General features: G+C 41.3%; 2 protein-coding genes across 2 annotated transcripts in view; one reads left to right on the forward strand and one right to left on the reverse strand.

Moving 5' to 3' along the window:
• Nucleotides 1-4854, reverse strand: part of veph1 (ventricular zone expressed PH domain-containing 1) — a 70191-nt gene extending 65337 nt beyond the window's left edge. Inside the window, exon 1 of the mRNA XM_035680059.1 lies at nt 4723-4854. The gene's annotated coding sequence lies outside the window, so the exon portion shown is untranslated. The remainder of the gene's footprint in view (nt 1-4722) is intronic.
• Nucleotides 4855-7337: 2483 nt separating this feature from the next.
• On the forward strand, nt 7338-11975 carry LOC118341727 (lysosomal amino acid transporter 1 homolog). Its single transcript, XM_035680060.1, has 7 exons — nt 7338-7620; nt 7713-7842; nt 8360-8447; nt 9312-9421; nt 9648-9749; nt 10853-11038; nt 11663-11975. Exons 1-7 carry the CDS (start codon nt 7355-7357, stop codon nt 11777-11779), a joined length of 999 nt encoding a protein of 332 aa, XP_035535953.1. The 5' UTR covers nt 7338-7354; the 3' UTR covers nt 11780-11975.
• Nucleotides 11976-12277: the final 302 nt, after the last annotated feature.

Here is a 12277-nt window from a genome sequence, read left to right on the forward strand (position 1 = left end):
CCTGCGAGTACTTTGGCGACATAAATTCTTCTAGTGGAATTCGGTGGAATGTAAGGCACCCACATGTTGCAGGAGAGCTTGAGTGGGCCACTGGGTGAGGGGTGACAGAGGGTGCATGCTGGGGGGGCCGGTGAGAGGGTTAGAGGCTATGTGAGGACAATGTGACCGAAGGGCCTCTCTCTCTCTCTCTCTTTCCTCCACCGCTGCCATTACTGTCTCCACTCAGCACTCTGGGAGAGAAAACACTGGCTCTTTTGTATGACTTATAAGACAGACCACCCCTCCCTCCCTCTCTCTCTCGCTCTCTCTCTCTGCTCAGTCGGCCCTATCCTTCTGTGTAATGTGCACCTGCTCGGCTCACAAGACATCTCACACACACAAAAATACTTTAGAAAGAAGCTGAGTGAAAGGGAGAGACAGAAGGGGACTAGAGAGAAAAAAAAAATCCACATTCCACAGTTTTATCTACATCAGTGGTTCATATGTGAGTGAGTATGAACTAAGAAGCAGAATGTGTAAGAAATATTTCTCTCATCTTTTCTCCTTTCTTTCTTTCTTTCTTTCTTTCTTTCTTTCTTGCTTTCTTTCTTTCTTTCTTTCTGTCTGCCTGTCACATTTACAGAAGTTCCCCAATCAATTTCTTTCTTTCTTTCAGTCTTTATTAATGCACATAATTATTAACCCTGACTGAACTGAATCCTGTTGGGAAGCTGCTTTTCAAAAAAACTGTGTTCCTCACATCACCATTAAGATAAAGATAAATATGCCCAACTGACTGCCATTCTGCACCCTTGAAAACACATCCTCAGGACTGATTGTGTTTGCTCTTATTGGGGCTACATGATTTGGTGTTTTGCTCTTTTGTCACTGTAACAACACTCTAAAGATGCCACATTAACTTTGTGATAGTATATTGGTGTGAGTTCATTTTGACATATGCAGACAAAAAGCACATGTTTAAAAATGGCACTAAAATAAACTTACACAGAATAATGAATGAATAATGCAGGACTACATGCTGGACTGTGTTAACATTCATAGCACTTGTTTCTGGGTGTTGGGAAAGTTGAAGGGTATCCTGAGAAATAAGGCCTACTACTACAAAATGTCCTATTGTGGCTTCTATACTTTACTTTATTTCCTTCCATTAAAAACACACATCAATATAAAAGTCACAAGAATAACTTACTTATTTAAATAGCCACAGTGAGACATAAACATGCACTGTCTCATTTGATCTGATCTAGGGCTGCAACTGATGATTATTTTATTATTATTGATAAATCTACAAAATAGATTAACCTATGTTATTATATTAATATTGCTGATTTTGTTAAATTAAAAGTTTAAAACCACAAATATATTCAGTTTACAGTATAGTACAGTACATATGAAAACAGAGAAAACCAGCAAATCTTCACACTGAAGAAGCTTGAATCAGGTTGTATTTTTGTTTGAAAAATGACTTAATTGCACATTACCTTTCTGTCGGTCAACTACTCGACTAATCCATTTAGTTCTAATCTGCATAACAGTCAAAATGCCTCATGTGCTGGTCCTGAAATAGCTTCCTGAGCAGAAATCCACTGTCCATATTATTGGTATGATAAAAGGCTGGTTGCGTTGATAGTTATTCCCTATAACTGGGCCAATCAGTTATGTAACTGATGCCATGAATTTCATGAATAAGTAAGATGAATAAGTCACAAAGAAGAGATTCCCTTAAAACTTCTTTGGAAATAGGTCTAGACAACTCAGTTAAGACTTCTTGAAAGACAGACTCCTGAGGTTTAGCTTAGGAACATACTGTAGGAGTGTACTGTATTATATATATGTGTGTGTGTGTGTGTGTGTGTGTGTGTGTGTGTATGTGTGGGAGAAAGGGAAAGTTCTCCATTATTTATGCCCTGCAGTTAGGCAGCTGTGGAGCCTGATTGGGAATTACAGTATGACAGGAGCTGGAGAAAATAGCTACTGTAAAACATACTGAAGCCACTAAGAGGTAAAGACAGACAGAATGGGAAATGTGGAGAGACCGAGAGCGGACGTGAATATTTCACTTTCCCTCTGGAGAACCGTCACTGTGGACCTGATAAGACAATCCATAACCGGACCACAGGAACATATAATATGACAATTATGGATGTCACACTGCCTAATGCAGGCAGAGCAGATATGTTATGAATAGCACAGACATTTTAAATACGGTTCAGACACACATATCTGCTGCGCCGTGTGGACTCTTAACCTGTTGATGAACTAATTCATTAATCATTTCAGCTTTATTAGTATCACTTAAATGTAGGGTGTAAGAAAATATCGACACGCTTGTTTTGTAAAACTGTATCAATTCTCAAAAACACTGTATTGGCACAACTGTTAGATAGCAGTGTTGTAAATGTAAACTCTGTGATATTGGATGTACAGGGACTGTGATAAATACAAAAGTAAGTTTTATGCATATGGTGGTCTTTAATTTATAAAATTATAAAATTGTGAAATATTGCCTTGAATCGTAACCCCTGTATTTATACGTATTATAAAAGCCAGTTTCTTGCCAATACACAGCCCAACTGGAGTGCTACAGTATGTAGTAATAAAGAATAGTGGATAAAAGTTGCTACTTGCTCTGTAATACCTCAAGAACAAAAGTTTTTCTTTATAAACTCTCAGCTTTAACCCAGATTTGTCACACAAAAATATCTTTTGGGACCCACCGTGCTGGATTCCAAGGTGAAACTAATTTGAATCTGAGGGGGAAAAAAAAGATCCCCTTCTAATAGAAGGTCTATGTAGGCTGATTTGAATTGACTTCACTGTGTGTTTGTCAGATGTGTGCAGGGTTAGTGTGTGTGTCTGTGTGTCTGTGTGTGAGTCTCTGCAGGCATAACTGTGTCAAATGCCAGTGAATCTAAGCTAAAGTGTGGCAGTGGGGGGGTTCCTCTTTGCTCTCCAGTTTGGCTCTGCTGCGCTGTCAGACTCAACCACTGAGAGGATTTCCATAGCAGGGAGGAGAAGTGCTGGTTGGAATAGTGCATTACCGCCACACTCTGCCAACTAACATCTACGCACATTTTCTAAACCATTCATTATTCATTACTCCCCGCTGCCTTCCGCAGCCCAAACTCAAGAGTCTCGCCCTGAGAGCTGAACGGAAGCATGTTCTGGTTTCAGCGTACGGGTCTGAACCAGGAGTATGGGCTTAAAGGAATAAATTCAGTGCATTAAACGTTAGGACCTCAATCTTAATAGCTGTTTTAAAATATCCTCAATGCATGTTTAATATGTTTCTAAGTTTAGAAATCTTTTCATAGCTTGCATCCTCCAATTTATCTAGGTTTCCTGCTTCCTGAGTGAGCAAGTGGGTTTAATAGGTGATTCAGAATTACTGCTGCTTGCTTGCTATAGGTGTATATCATGGAGGAAACAAAGTCTAACACATCAAGTTGTTTCTTAAAAAATGACTTCTTTTTTTGGTAGCTGAAAATCACCTACATGGCATCAGTACAATGAAATGCAAAGATACATAGAAATAACTCCACATAAACACATTCTAGTCATCCTTTAGGAAAACTGAGTGTGTACCTACTGGGGAACCAAGTCACATGATACAGCTAATTAAAGACTTGCAATCCAGTGTAAAGTACATGAATATATGCTTTAAAAGATACAATAAAATATGATCATATTTGATTTAGGTCATGTCTCACAGTCTGGAGAGAAGCAAGTGAATGAATGTGGTCCTCAGTGTGTGTCCATTAACTGTCCTGTGACAAACTGGCAGCTTCAACCTGGGACATGGTGAATTTGGCAGGAATGGAGAGTGAATGAGAACAAGAATGAATACATGGCTTGCTATTATAGGATGAAGTTGATGAAGTGGCATGTTAAGTTGTAGTAATAACGCATGAAATTGTAATAGTTCAAGTCCAATGTCCTTCCGTCCTGGGACATCAACGTCTGTCTCACAAGTCTGTGACCTTGAGGAGCCCTCCCCCACACACACACATACACCCCACCCCTCCTGTATTCACACACACAAGTGGAGCAACAGTAGATTTCGACTTGGACAGGACATTGAGAGAAAAAATGCACAGACTAAATGTGAGTAATGCGACTGAACTTGCCTTTCAAGCTCCCAGAGCACATTCCACTGTATTTACACCGAAACACCGAGAGAGAGAGAGAGAGAGAGAGAGAGAGAGACTACATGGAAGTGAAGCAGGTGTAAAATAAGTCTAGGATACCACAATGTTTCCAGCAAAAAATAGATAAAAATGTTCACTAATGTGCCATATGTGCCTCTCTACACTTTAAATGTTTTATTTCTACAGCCTGAGGTAAGTGTGTGCACCCTGAAAACACACTGTCAGCATATGCAATAATTAACAAGTATTTAACCATGAATTACATTCAGTGCTCATGGCAACAAACGACAAAAACACCTCTCCAATCCGCGCTGTCCCGAGGATTCCTCGTTGCGTTTCCTGACTAAAAGGTATTTGGTGCGCGATTATGGAAGACTACGGCACATCCGCGCTCTGACCGCCGACCTCACATCATCCAGTCAACTTTCCCGACATCAAGGAATGCCAGTGGCATTCACGCATTCAGCCCGGCAACGCGTCCCTGTCTCTAATGACAGAATGCCATGCAACAAGGAAAAAAAAAAAACCAAGACCTGACTCAGCCCCTTCACACCTACAGCGTCGGACAGCTTACCTGCTCCGTGCAGGACGAGGGCGCACAGACGCTGGATGAGGAGCTTCGTTCAGTGTCTCCAAACCTCGGTCCAAAGCGGCACATTGCAACACAAATGATCCCCGCACAGCTCCAAGTTCCCCCACAGAGCCTTATTTCCATCCCCGTCGGCCACCATTGGAAAGCGCGCCATCGTGCGGCCGACGAGAGCGCGCGGCGCAACAGGTGGATTGAGGCAGGGACAGGTTAGGGTGCTGCCTTCAGGTACAATCGGGAACAATAGGAACTGTGATCACGTTTTATGACCTAACCAAGTAGCTCATGCATACTGATTAAGACTGGTTTAACTTAGTTTTTAGTTATACGCTGCCTAACATATTTTGCACACCATTTTACTGCATATATCAGTGTATATATTTTTCATTATAGTCTTATATTTTCTATTATATCTTTATAACATTCTAATTTTGCGATTATTTATTGTACTTTGACACTTTTTTTGCATTACATTCTCCTATGCTGCTGTGTCTGACTTGAATTTCTCCCACGGGGGATTAATAAAGGAACATCTTATCTTACTGGTCTTTTCTCAGCTGTTTACGTACAGAATATCAAAACATCAGGTGTCACTGCAAATGAGATTCTGTACTTTTAGTTGTAAGGCGTTCAAGACTTAATAAACCTCAGTGATGCTGGTGTGATTGATCTGGCATTCAGTTATATTTAATATTTTGACAGAAACATTTAACATTTAACTAACATACAATGGTACCTGTTGTGGCATCAATACCATGTTAACTGATGTCTAAAATAAATTAAACTTGTTGTGACAGGGTCATTTTTGCTCTTGTTTTCACCACCTAACACATTGTGATCTAATCATTCTGGGAGTTTACCAGGAGTTCTTGAAGGCAGCATGGTACCACAGATGTTGGATGAGGTTTAATGACCACAGTTCAATGTTTGCTAGAGTCCCATAATGATACTGCTGACAGCAACTATTTATATGGGGAGCAGAGGAAAAGATACAAAAAGTTCACTGTTTGTCTTAAACATATTATATCAGGATAGTACTAATGAAAGTAGAAGCACTAGTAGCAGTAGTATTGTTTAAATAAATAATTACAATTGTACAAAACCATATGAGGGCTGTACCAGAAAGGATTTAGGAATATTCTTCAGTCTATTAGAAGCGTTTACTGGCCTGAACTAATCTTGTTTATGTATTTAAATCCATATGATCAGTAGGTGGTGGTATTTCTCCAGACATCAGCCAGCGGAAGTGAAGCTAGAACATATGTGAGCGGTTTCCGGCGCGTCAAAGTAATAGAAGTCATGAATGCACCTTTGCCTTCAAAATAAAAGCACATGATTTGACACCTTTCAGTGGTTACTGGTTTGAAGTTAGCACACATCAGCAATTATATTATAATAAATAATAATAAACCTATATTGAAATATTGGAATTATTAGATTAAACTGAGTAAGTTTGTAAAATAATTGCGATAAAGCGTATTCTACAAGGGCTACATGGATTTCCTGTTGAAAAATGGTCTGTATTTTGTTTTACACACGTACAGGCCGCTGAATACCAAACAGACAACATAAAGGATATCTTCTATCTTCTAATCTCTATTTTACATTATACATGTAGCTGTTGCTGTGATGCTTCTCCATAGAATTGCATCCTATTTGTGCAGTCAGTGTATCCAGACCTATGTGTAAATGATACACGCAATAAGACATTATTTACTACAAACCCATCACGAGATACGGTCCTTATTATCCTTTTCCTAATCAGACATTTTCCAAATATAGAACGGATATTATTTTGAAAATCCCCACCGGATGTTGTGATGCCACCCAGGATGTCTTGACACTTGAGGGACAACAGCGATGGATGACAACATCAGGAGCTAATCTGTGCCGCTCTTCAAAGGCTCCACCACTGTTCACAGAGCTGGTGAGGATGTGGGGGAAGTTGAGGGAGACCCACAAACACTGTGCAGTCTGTACCGAGTCCCTTCTGTCAGGTGAGCGCTTACTGGAAGCTCATTGGAGCCATCTTTGTTTGTTAGCTTCCTCATCCTCCAGTCTATGGGAGTTCTTCTAAACAATGACAGTGTCTAAAGCTAATGCATATTGAGCTACAATGAGCCCGTCGCTGTTTGTCTGGGAGTAAACAAGGTGTCCTAATGAGGTAAACATCACAAATATGGAAGCATTTCCCGATATATATAGGCGTAATTATTAATTTGGTTATAACTCTTCACATAAGCTTCACATTCCTCACAGTTTTCGTTGATTTTTAATTCATAGGCTGGTTTATTTGTCTCTTGTAGGCTCGTCAAATGACAGAACAAAATCTCCACACATCCGTTTTATGAGGTAGGTAGGTGTGTCAGACCTGATTTCATCAGGTTTGTGTTCATGTTGCCAGAATAAAACACACATCTACTTACGATTTGGAAGCAGCGCTAGCAGCAGGAGCCAGGAGGTCAGAGCCTGGAGGTCAAGCCGGAGGCGAGGTCAAGCCAGAGGACGTTCAGAGCCTGGAGGGTCAGAGCCAGGAGGACGTCAGAGCCAGGGAGGTCCATGACCAGGATGGTCGAGAGCCAGGAGGTCAGAGGCCAGGAGGGGAGGTCAGGAGCCCATGGAGGTCAGAGCAGGGAGGAGGTCAGAGCCTGCAGCCGGCAGACAGAGCCAGCATCTCGCCATGGCCACTGCACGCTTCCCCGGGAAGAGTGTGGACGTGGCTGCCGCCAACTGGACGGCCCCGGCACTGGGCCGTCCAGTGTGTGTCAACGGGACACCGTGGATCCTGTACCTGCTGGAGGAGTGTGTGGATAATGTGTGGGAATACTGCAGCGTGGTGATAGGACTCATATCCATGTTCTGCTTTCTGCTGTCCACTTTACCGTAAGTATCAAGTGTTGGAGCCCGAGGTGAAACTGAAAGTGTTTGTGATTATCTATCTATCTATCTATCTATCTATCTATCTATCTATCTAGGCAGGTCTACGAGGCCTATCGGAACGGCAAAGTGGAGGAAGCCATGTCGTTTGGCTTTCTTTTCTTCCTCTTCAGTGGAGACGTGACCAGCTTTGCAGGCTGCTACCTCACCAGCCAGCTGCCCATTCAGGTGAACACACACACACACTCACACCGACACTAACCGCCTATCCTGTCTCATTTGTGGCTGTTTTGTGACACCTTGGATTGTGTATGTCTGTACTGTGAACTCAGGACGGGTCATTTCCTCTCTTGTCCCTGAAATTGGACAGACAAGCTGAGCTCAGGTCTTTTTTTTTCCTGCAGGCATTTTCACGTGTATGTGTCTCTACTGTTGTGTTTGAAACTGGCAAATGTTTTATGACTTTTTTTACGTTTTGTCGCCATCTTTAGCTAGAAGAACATTTCAATGGCACAAGACTCCTGGGGTTTTGAATCTTAACATGAATTGGTGAATTGAAAATGAACCATTGCACAGTACTACCAGTCCCAATCATGTAAAACTTGTTCTCATTGTACCTTTTCCTTAGTCATCACTAAACAGTATGAACTTCTCTACACATAGCCAACAAATGTTATGAGTGAAGTTGCAAAATCCGATTTTAGAACTAAGCTGTGAATGTCTTTTTCCCATGTCGATCTCTCAGGTAGTCACAGTGGTGTTCTACATCTTCACAGACCTGATTCTCATCTCCCAGTTTCTCTACTATAAGATCAAGAACAGCTCCAGCAGAAGTAAGCCCCGACATTATCTCTGCTCGAGTTAAAATGGGCTGCTGAGTGATACCTTTGCTGTGTGAGTCAACCTTATCGCTACCCTCCAGATGAATGAAAAGCATAACTATGAGGAAGGAAGTTATCCTGCTGTTGGCAAAATAACAGCACGACATCAAAAAGTGAAAGTAAGAACTTGTCAGCTGTAAAACGCTGTCACCTTACTGCCTGTATGAAGAAAATAAGAACCGACACATCTGGGATCACTGCTCTATACCTCACGGATGCTGAAGAGGTCATAAATACTGTAATTAAGAGTGTTTCGTGATGAGAACACTTCTTTTCTGATAATCACGCTAAGTTACTGTGTAAGCTTTCCCACTGGGCAGTTTCTCCCAGATATACTGAGATTATGTTGATTCCAACCCTCATAATAATCAGTGAGCTTACTAATAGATGGTAATACGGTCTTAAACTTTTACATTATGATGTAAATATTTGTTCCGCAGATGAGATAAAAACAACAGGAATAGAAAAATCTGTGTTGGTAAGAAGTCAAAAGATCAGCCACCTGCTGACTCCAGACATTACAGGGACAGTTCCAGCTGTTATGTATTTATGAGTGGTTACCACTAAAGCCAGAAGTGCATGACTGACTAATGATACATCTTACAGCGACGTATCAAAGACAGCACACAGCTTTGTTAGTTTTATTTTACGCAGCATTTGATACTGGCTACTTTTAATGTCAAAAATGTAATCTTTTGTGTTGCACTTAGAGTAAAACAATAGGTGCAGACACTATGTGTAGACGTCAGCTAATGCAAAGGATTTGGGGACTCTTTGCTTGTGTCTTCACTGTCAGTTCTTTGTTTTTTGCTCCAGAAAGCCCTGTGTTGAAGTGGCTGTGCTTCATGTGGTGTGGTGCTGCTTCCTTAGCTCTGCTGGCCTTACCCAAACTCCTCATAGACAATAGTACAACTTTAGACACCCAGGTAGGTAAATTGTGTGAGGTATACTGTATATATTTGCATATATACTAATGCGGGTAGTCATTAGATTTAAGTGTTCATACATCAGATTTGTGTTGTTATTTGTCCTGTTTATTGACTACACATTAACTCACTTTTGACTGCACATTGTGACTGTACTGTTTCTTGTGTAGGTGCAGTATTTTGACCCTTTTCACCCTCTCTCTCTCTGTTTTCTCATCGTTGCCAGAGTCCAACTACCTCTAAATCAGTGGAAATCACTGGCTATATATGTGGATACCTGGCGTCTGTCTTCTACCTCTGCTCTCGTTTGCCCCAGCTTTATAAAAATGTAAGTGACTATTTGTTGGTATGATTTATTTGACATGTAGAGTTTGTTTTCCCCTTTTCTCTCTAACGTGGTCTGCATGTGAGCCGTGCCATCCTGACGGGGAGATCTTGGACAGCGTTCTCAGGGTCTGATCCCAGGAGGGCCATGGAAAGACAAACCGTACTTATTATTTGTCCTTTAGTCATAAACGAGTACTGTGTTTATGTGTTTGACGAGGGAGGTGGGATTTGTGTGTTTGTATATACAGTATGCGTGTCAAAATGAGAACCAGACGTTGGAGACAATGGTGCTGTTGTGCTTGGAGAAACATCCTGGCTCGACTTCAGCTATTAATCACCAGAAGGGGGATGATCTTAGTATGCTGCCAGTGCCAGAGAAACTCCTGGGCACACACACACACACACACACACACACACACCCCTGATTATTGTAAATCGTGTAAGTCGGATTTGCCCCGTGAAAATTCCTACATGTTCAAACGTTTTTTTTTTTTAGCAGAAAGCCCAAAACATTTGAACCTTGTCATTCCTAGTGGCAGGTGACAGTTTGGCGAAACAAGAAAAAATATTGGGGAAAAAAGTAGTAGAGTAGATGATTACCTTCAGTAATACTATGGCAAACACTTGCTTCTTGCCTAGTATTGTTTGAGTCCAGCTCATGTAGTAATCTACAGGGCATTCACATTGTGCTGGGTATAAAACTCCATTATTCAGTCAAGGTTAAAAGGTTTCTATGGTTTCACAATATTGGATGGGTGCTCTCGTTCCTGGTCACTTATAATAGGAGCGATGAACTCAGTTAGCGTGTGTATTTCAGCTACACTGACAGAACAGTTCCATGCTCGACACAATACAGTGTTTGTTTGAAGAATGAATTCATTGTTGGTTATCATTCCTTCAGGGGGTTTGTTGGTGGCAATAAAGAGATAGTATAACACCAGCCTTATCGTTTCAGTTTGTTACGGTGGTCTGTCTCTGTTTGGAGCACAAGTACACCGAAAGTTATGCAATTGTTGTGTGTGAAACTGAAACCTGGCATGTAGTTAACCTGTATTAAATGTAACAACCTTTTCTTTTTTGTCTTTTATTTTCTATCCATTCTAGTTCCAGCGGCAGTCTACAGAGGGCACCTCTTACCTGTTGTTTGCCCTGGCTATGATGGGCAATGGGACATATGGGTTGAGCGTCATCGTGGTCCTGCCTGCTCTGAGGGGCTCCAAACAGACCTTCATCATCAAACATCTGGCCTGGCTCATTGGCAGTCTGGGAGTCCTCATACTTGACTTCTTTGTATCCTTCAACAAAATGTAGGAGTGTCGAATACTCGTTCACATCCTAAATTATCTATATCCAGGCATACAGTAAGTATCTCTGCACATACATTATGTTTTAAATGACAGTCAACATGTTATTTGAGCACTCTTGCTATAGATGTTAACTTATTGTATATATCACATGATATGTGCTAATTGTACTAATGAATTGCATTTGAACAGTGCAACTTTATGAAGTGGCAACGGTTGTCTATGTAGTGTTTTACAGTCTTTGAAAGGTTATATAAGCGCTTTCACAAAAATACTGACTGACATGTTTGAATTATATGCATGTCACGTACTTTAAGTAATAGTTTGACATTTTGGAGGAAGTTTGTTAATTCACTGTATTGCTGAGAGTTAGATACCGTTCTCATGTCTGTAAACTCCAGCTAGCAGCCTGTTAGCTTACATAAATACTGGACGGTAGGGGTGGGAATAGGGCGCTGGCTCTGGTCTGAAGGTACCACCCTCTCGTTTTGTACCCTTGGACAGAGCCAGGCCAGCTGTTTTCTCCCAGCTTCCACTCTTTGTGCTAAGCTACCTGGCTGTAGCCCAAAGTGTATTTCCCCTGTTTCTGTATGAGCCTTGACCTTGTCAGGTGACTGCCCAGTTCATCCTGTACAGGAGGAACACCTCTACTAAAAGCAGCACGCTAATCAGCATCCCAGAAGTAGAGCCTCTTCTGTGTGAGGAAGTGGAACTGTCGGTGTTATAGGACACACAGCGGACGACAACATGGACCACTTACACAAGAATGGACTGGTCAGTCTGTGGTTTGCTTTTGATAATTCAGTGGCTTCTCGGTGGTCATTGATTTACATGTTTCAACTTAAGAGAACAAAGACATTGCGGAAGTCTTGTAGAAAGGATGATATGTTCGCAATTCTAGGCGTCTTTATAGTCAGATTTCTGCTGGGAAAGGACAAACACCAAACGATCAACCTCTTCTATTGTTTAAATGTGGTAATAAGCAGGAAAATATCATGCTCAATACATTCTTTCTGTTCACTGGTTAGGTGTATAAATTTAGTACCACTTTAGACACATTTCTGTCTGAGTAAACATGACTGAAATCTTTTTCTGGTAATGAGTGCTGTCATTTTTGATTGTTCCCCTGGGATTTCTTAATTTTGTTTTGGATGGAATAACTGTGTTTTTATTTGCCATTGGGGACTGTACACACCCAGAGGAGGGGGGGGGGGGGGGAAAAACC

The sequence above is a fragment of the Morone saxatilis genome, unplaced genomic scaffold (assembly GCF_004916995.1).
Source record: "Morone saxatilis isolate NCDOM2014 unplaced genomic scaffold, NCSU_SB_2.0 Contig8, whole genome shotgun sequence".
Taxonomy (NCBI): Eukaryota; Metazoa; Chordata; class Actinopteri; family Moronidae; genus Morone; species Morone saxatilis.

Coding starts and splice junctions, on each gene's coding strand:
- LOC118341727 (XM_035680060.1), top strand. CDS start 7,355: ATGGAGGTCAGAGCAGGGAGGAGGTCAGAGCCTGCAGCCGGCAGACAG. Junction 7,621..7,712: donor TTTCTGCTGTCCACTTTACC/GTAAGTATCAAG, acceptor CTATCTATCTAG/GCAGGTCTACGAGGCCTATC. Junction 8,448..9,311: donor CAAGAACAGCTCCAGCAGAA/GTAAGCCCCGAC, acceptor TTTTTGCTCCAG/AAAGCCCTGTGTTGAAGTGG.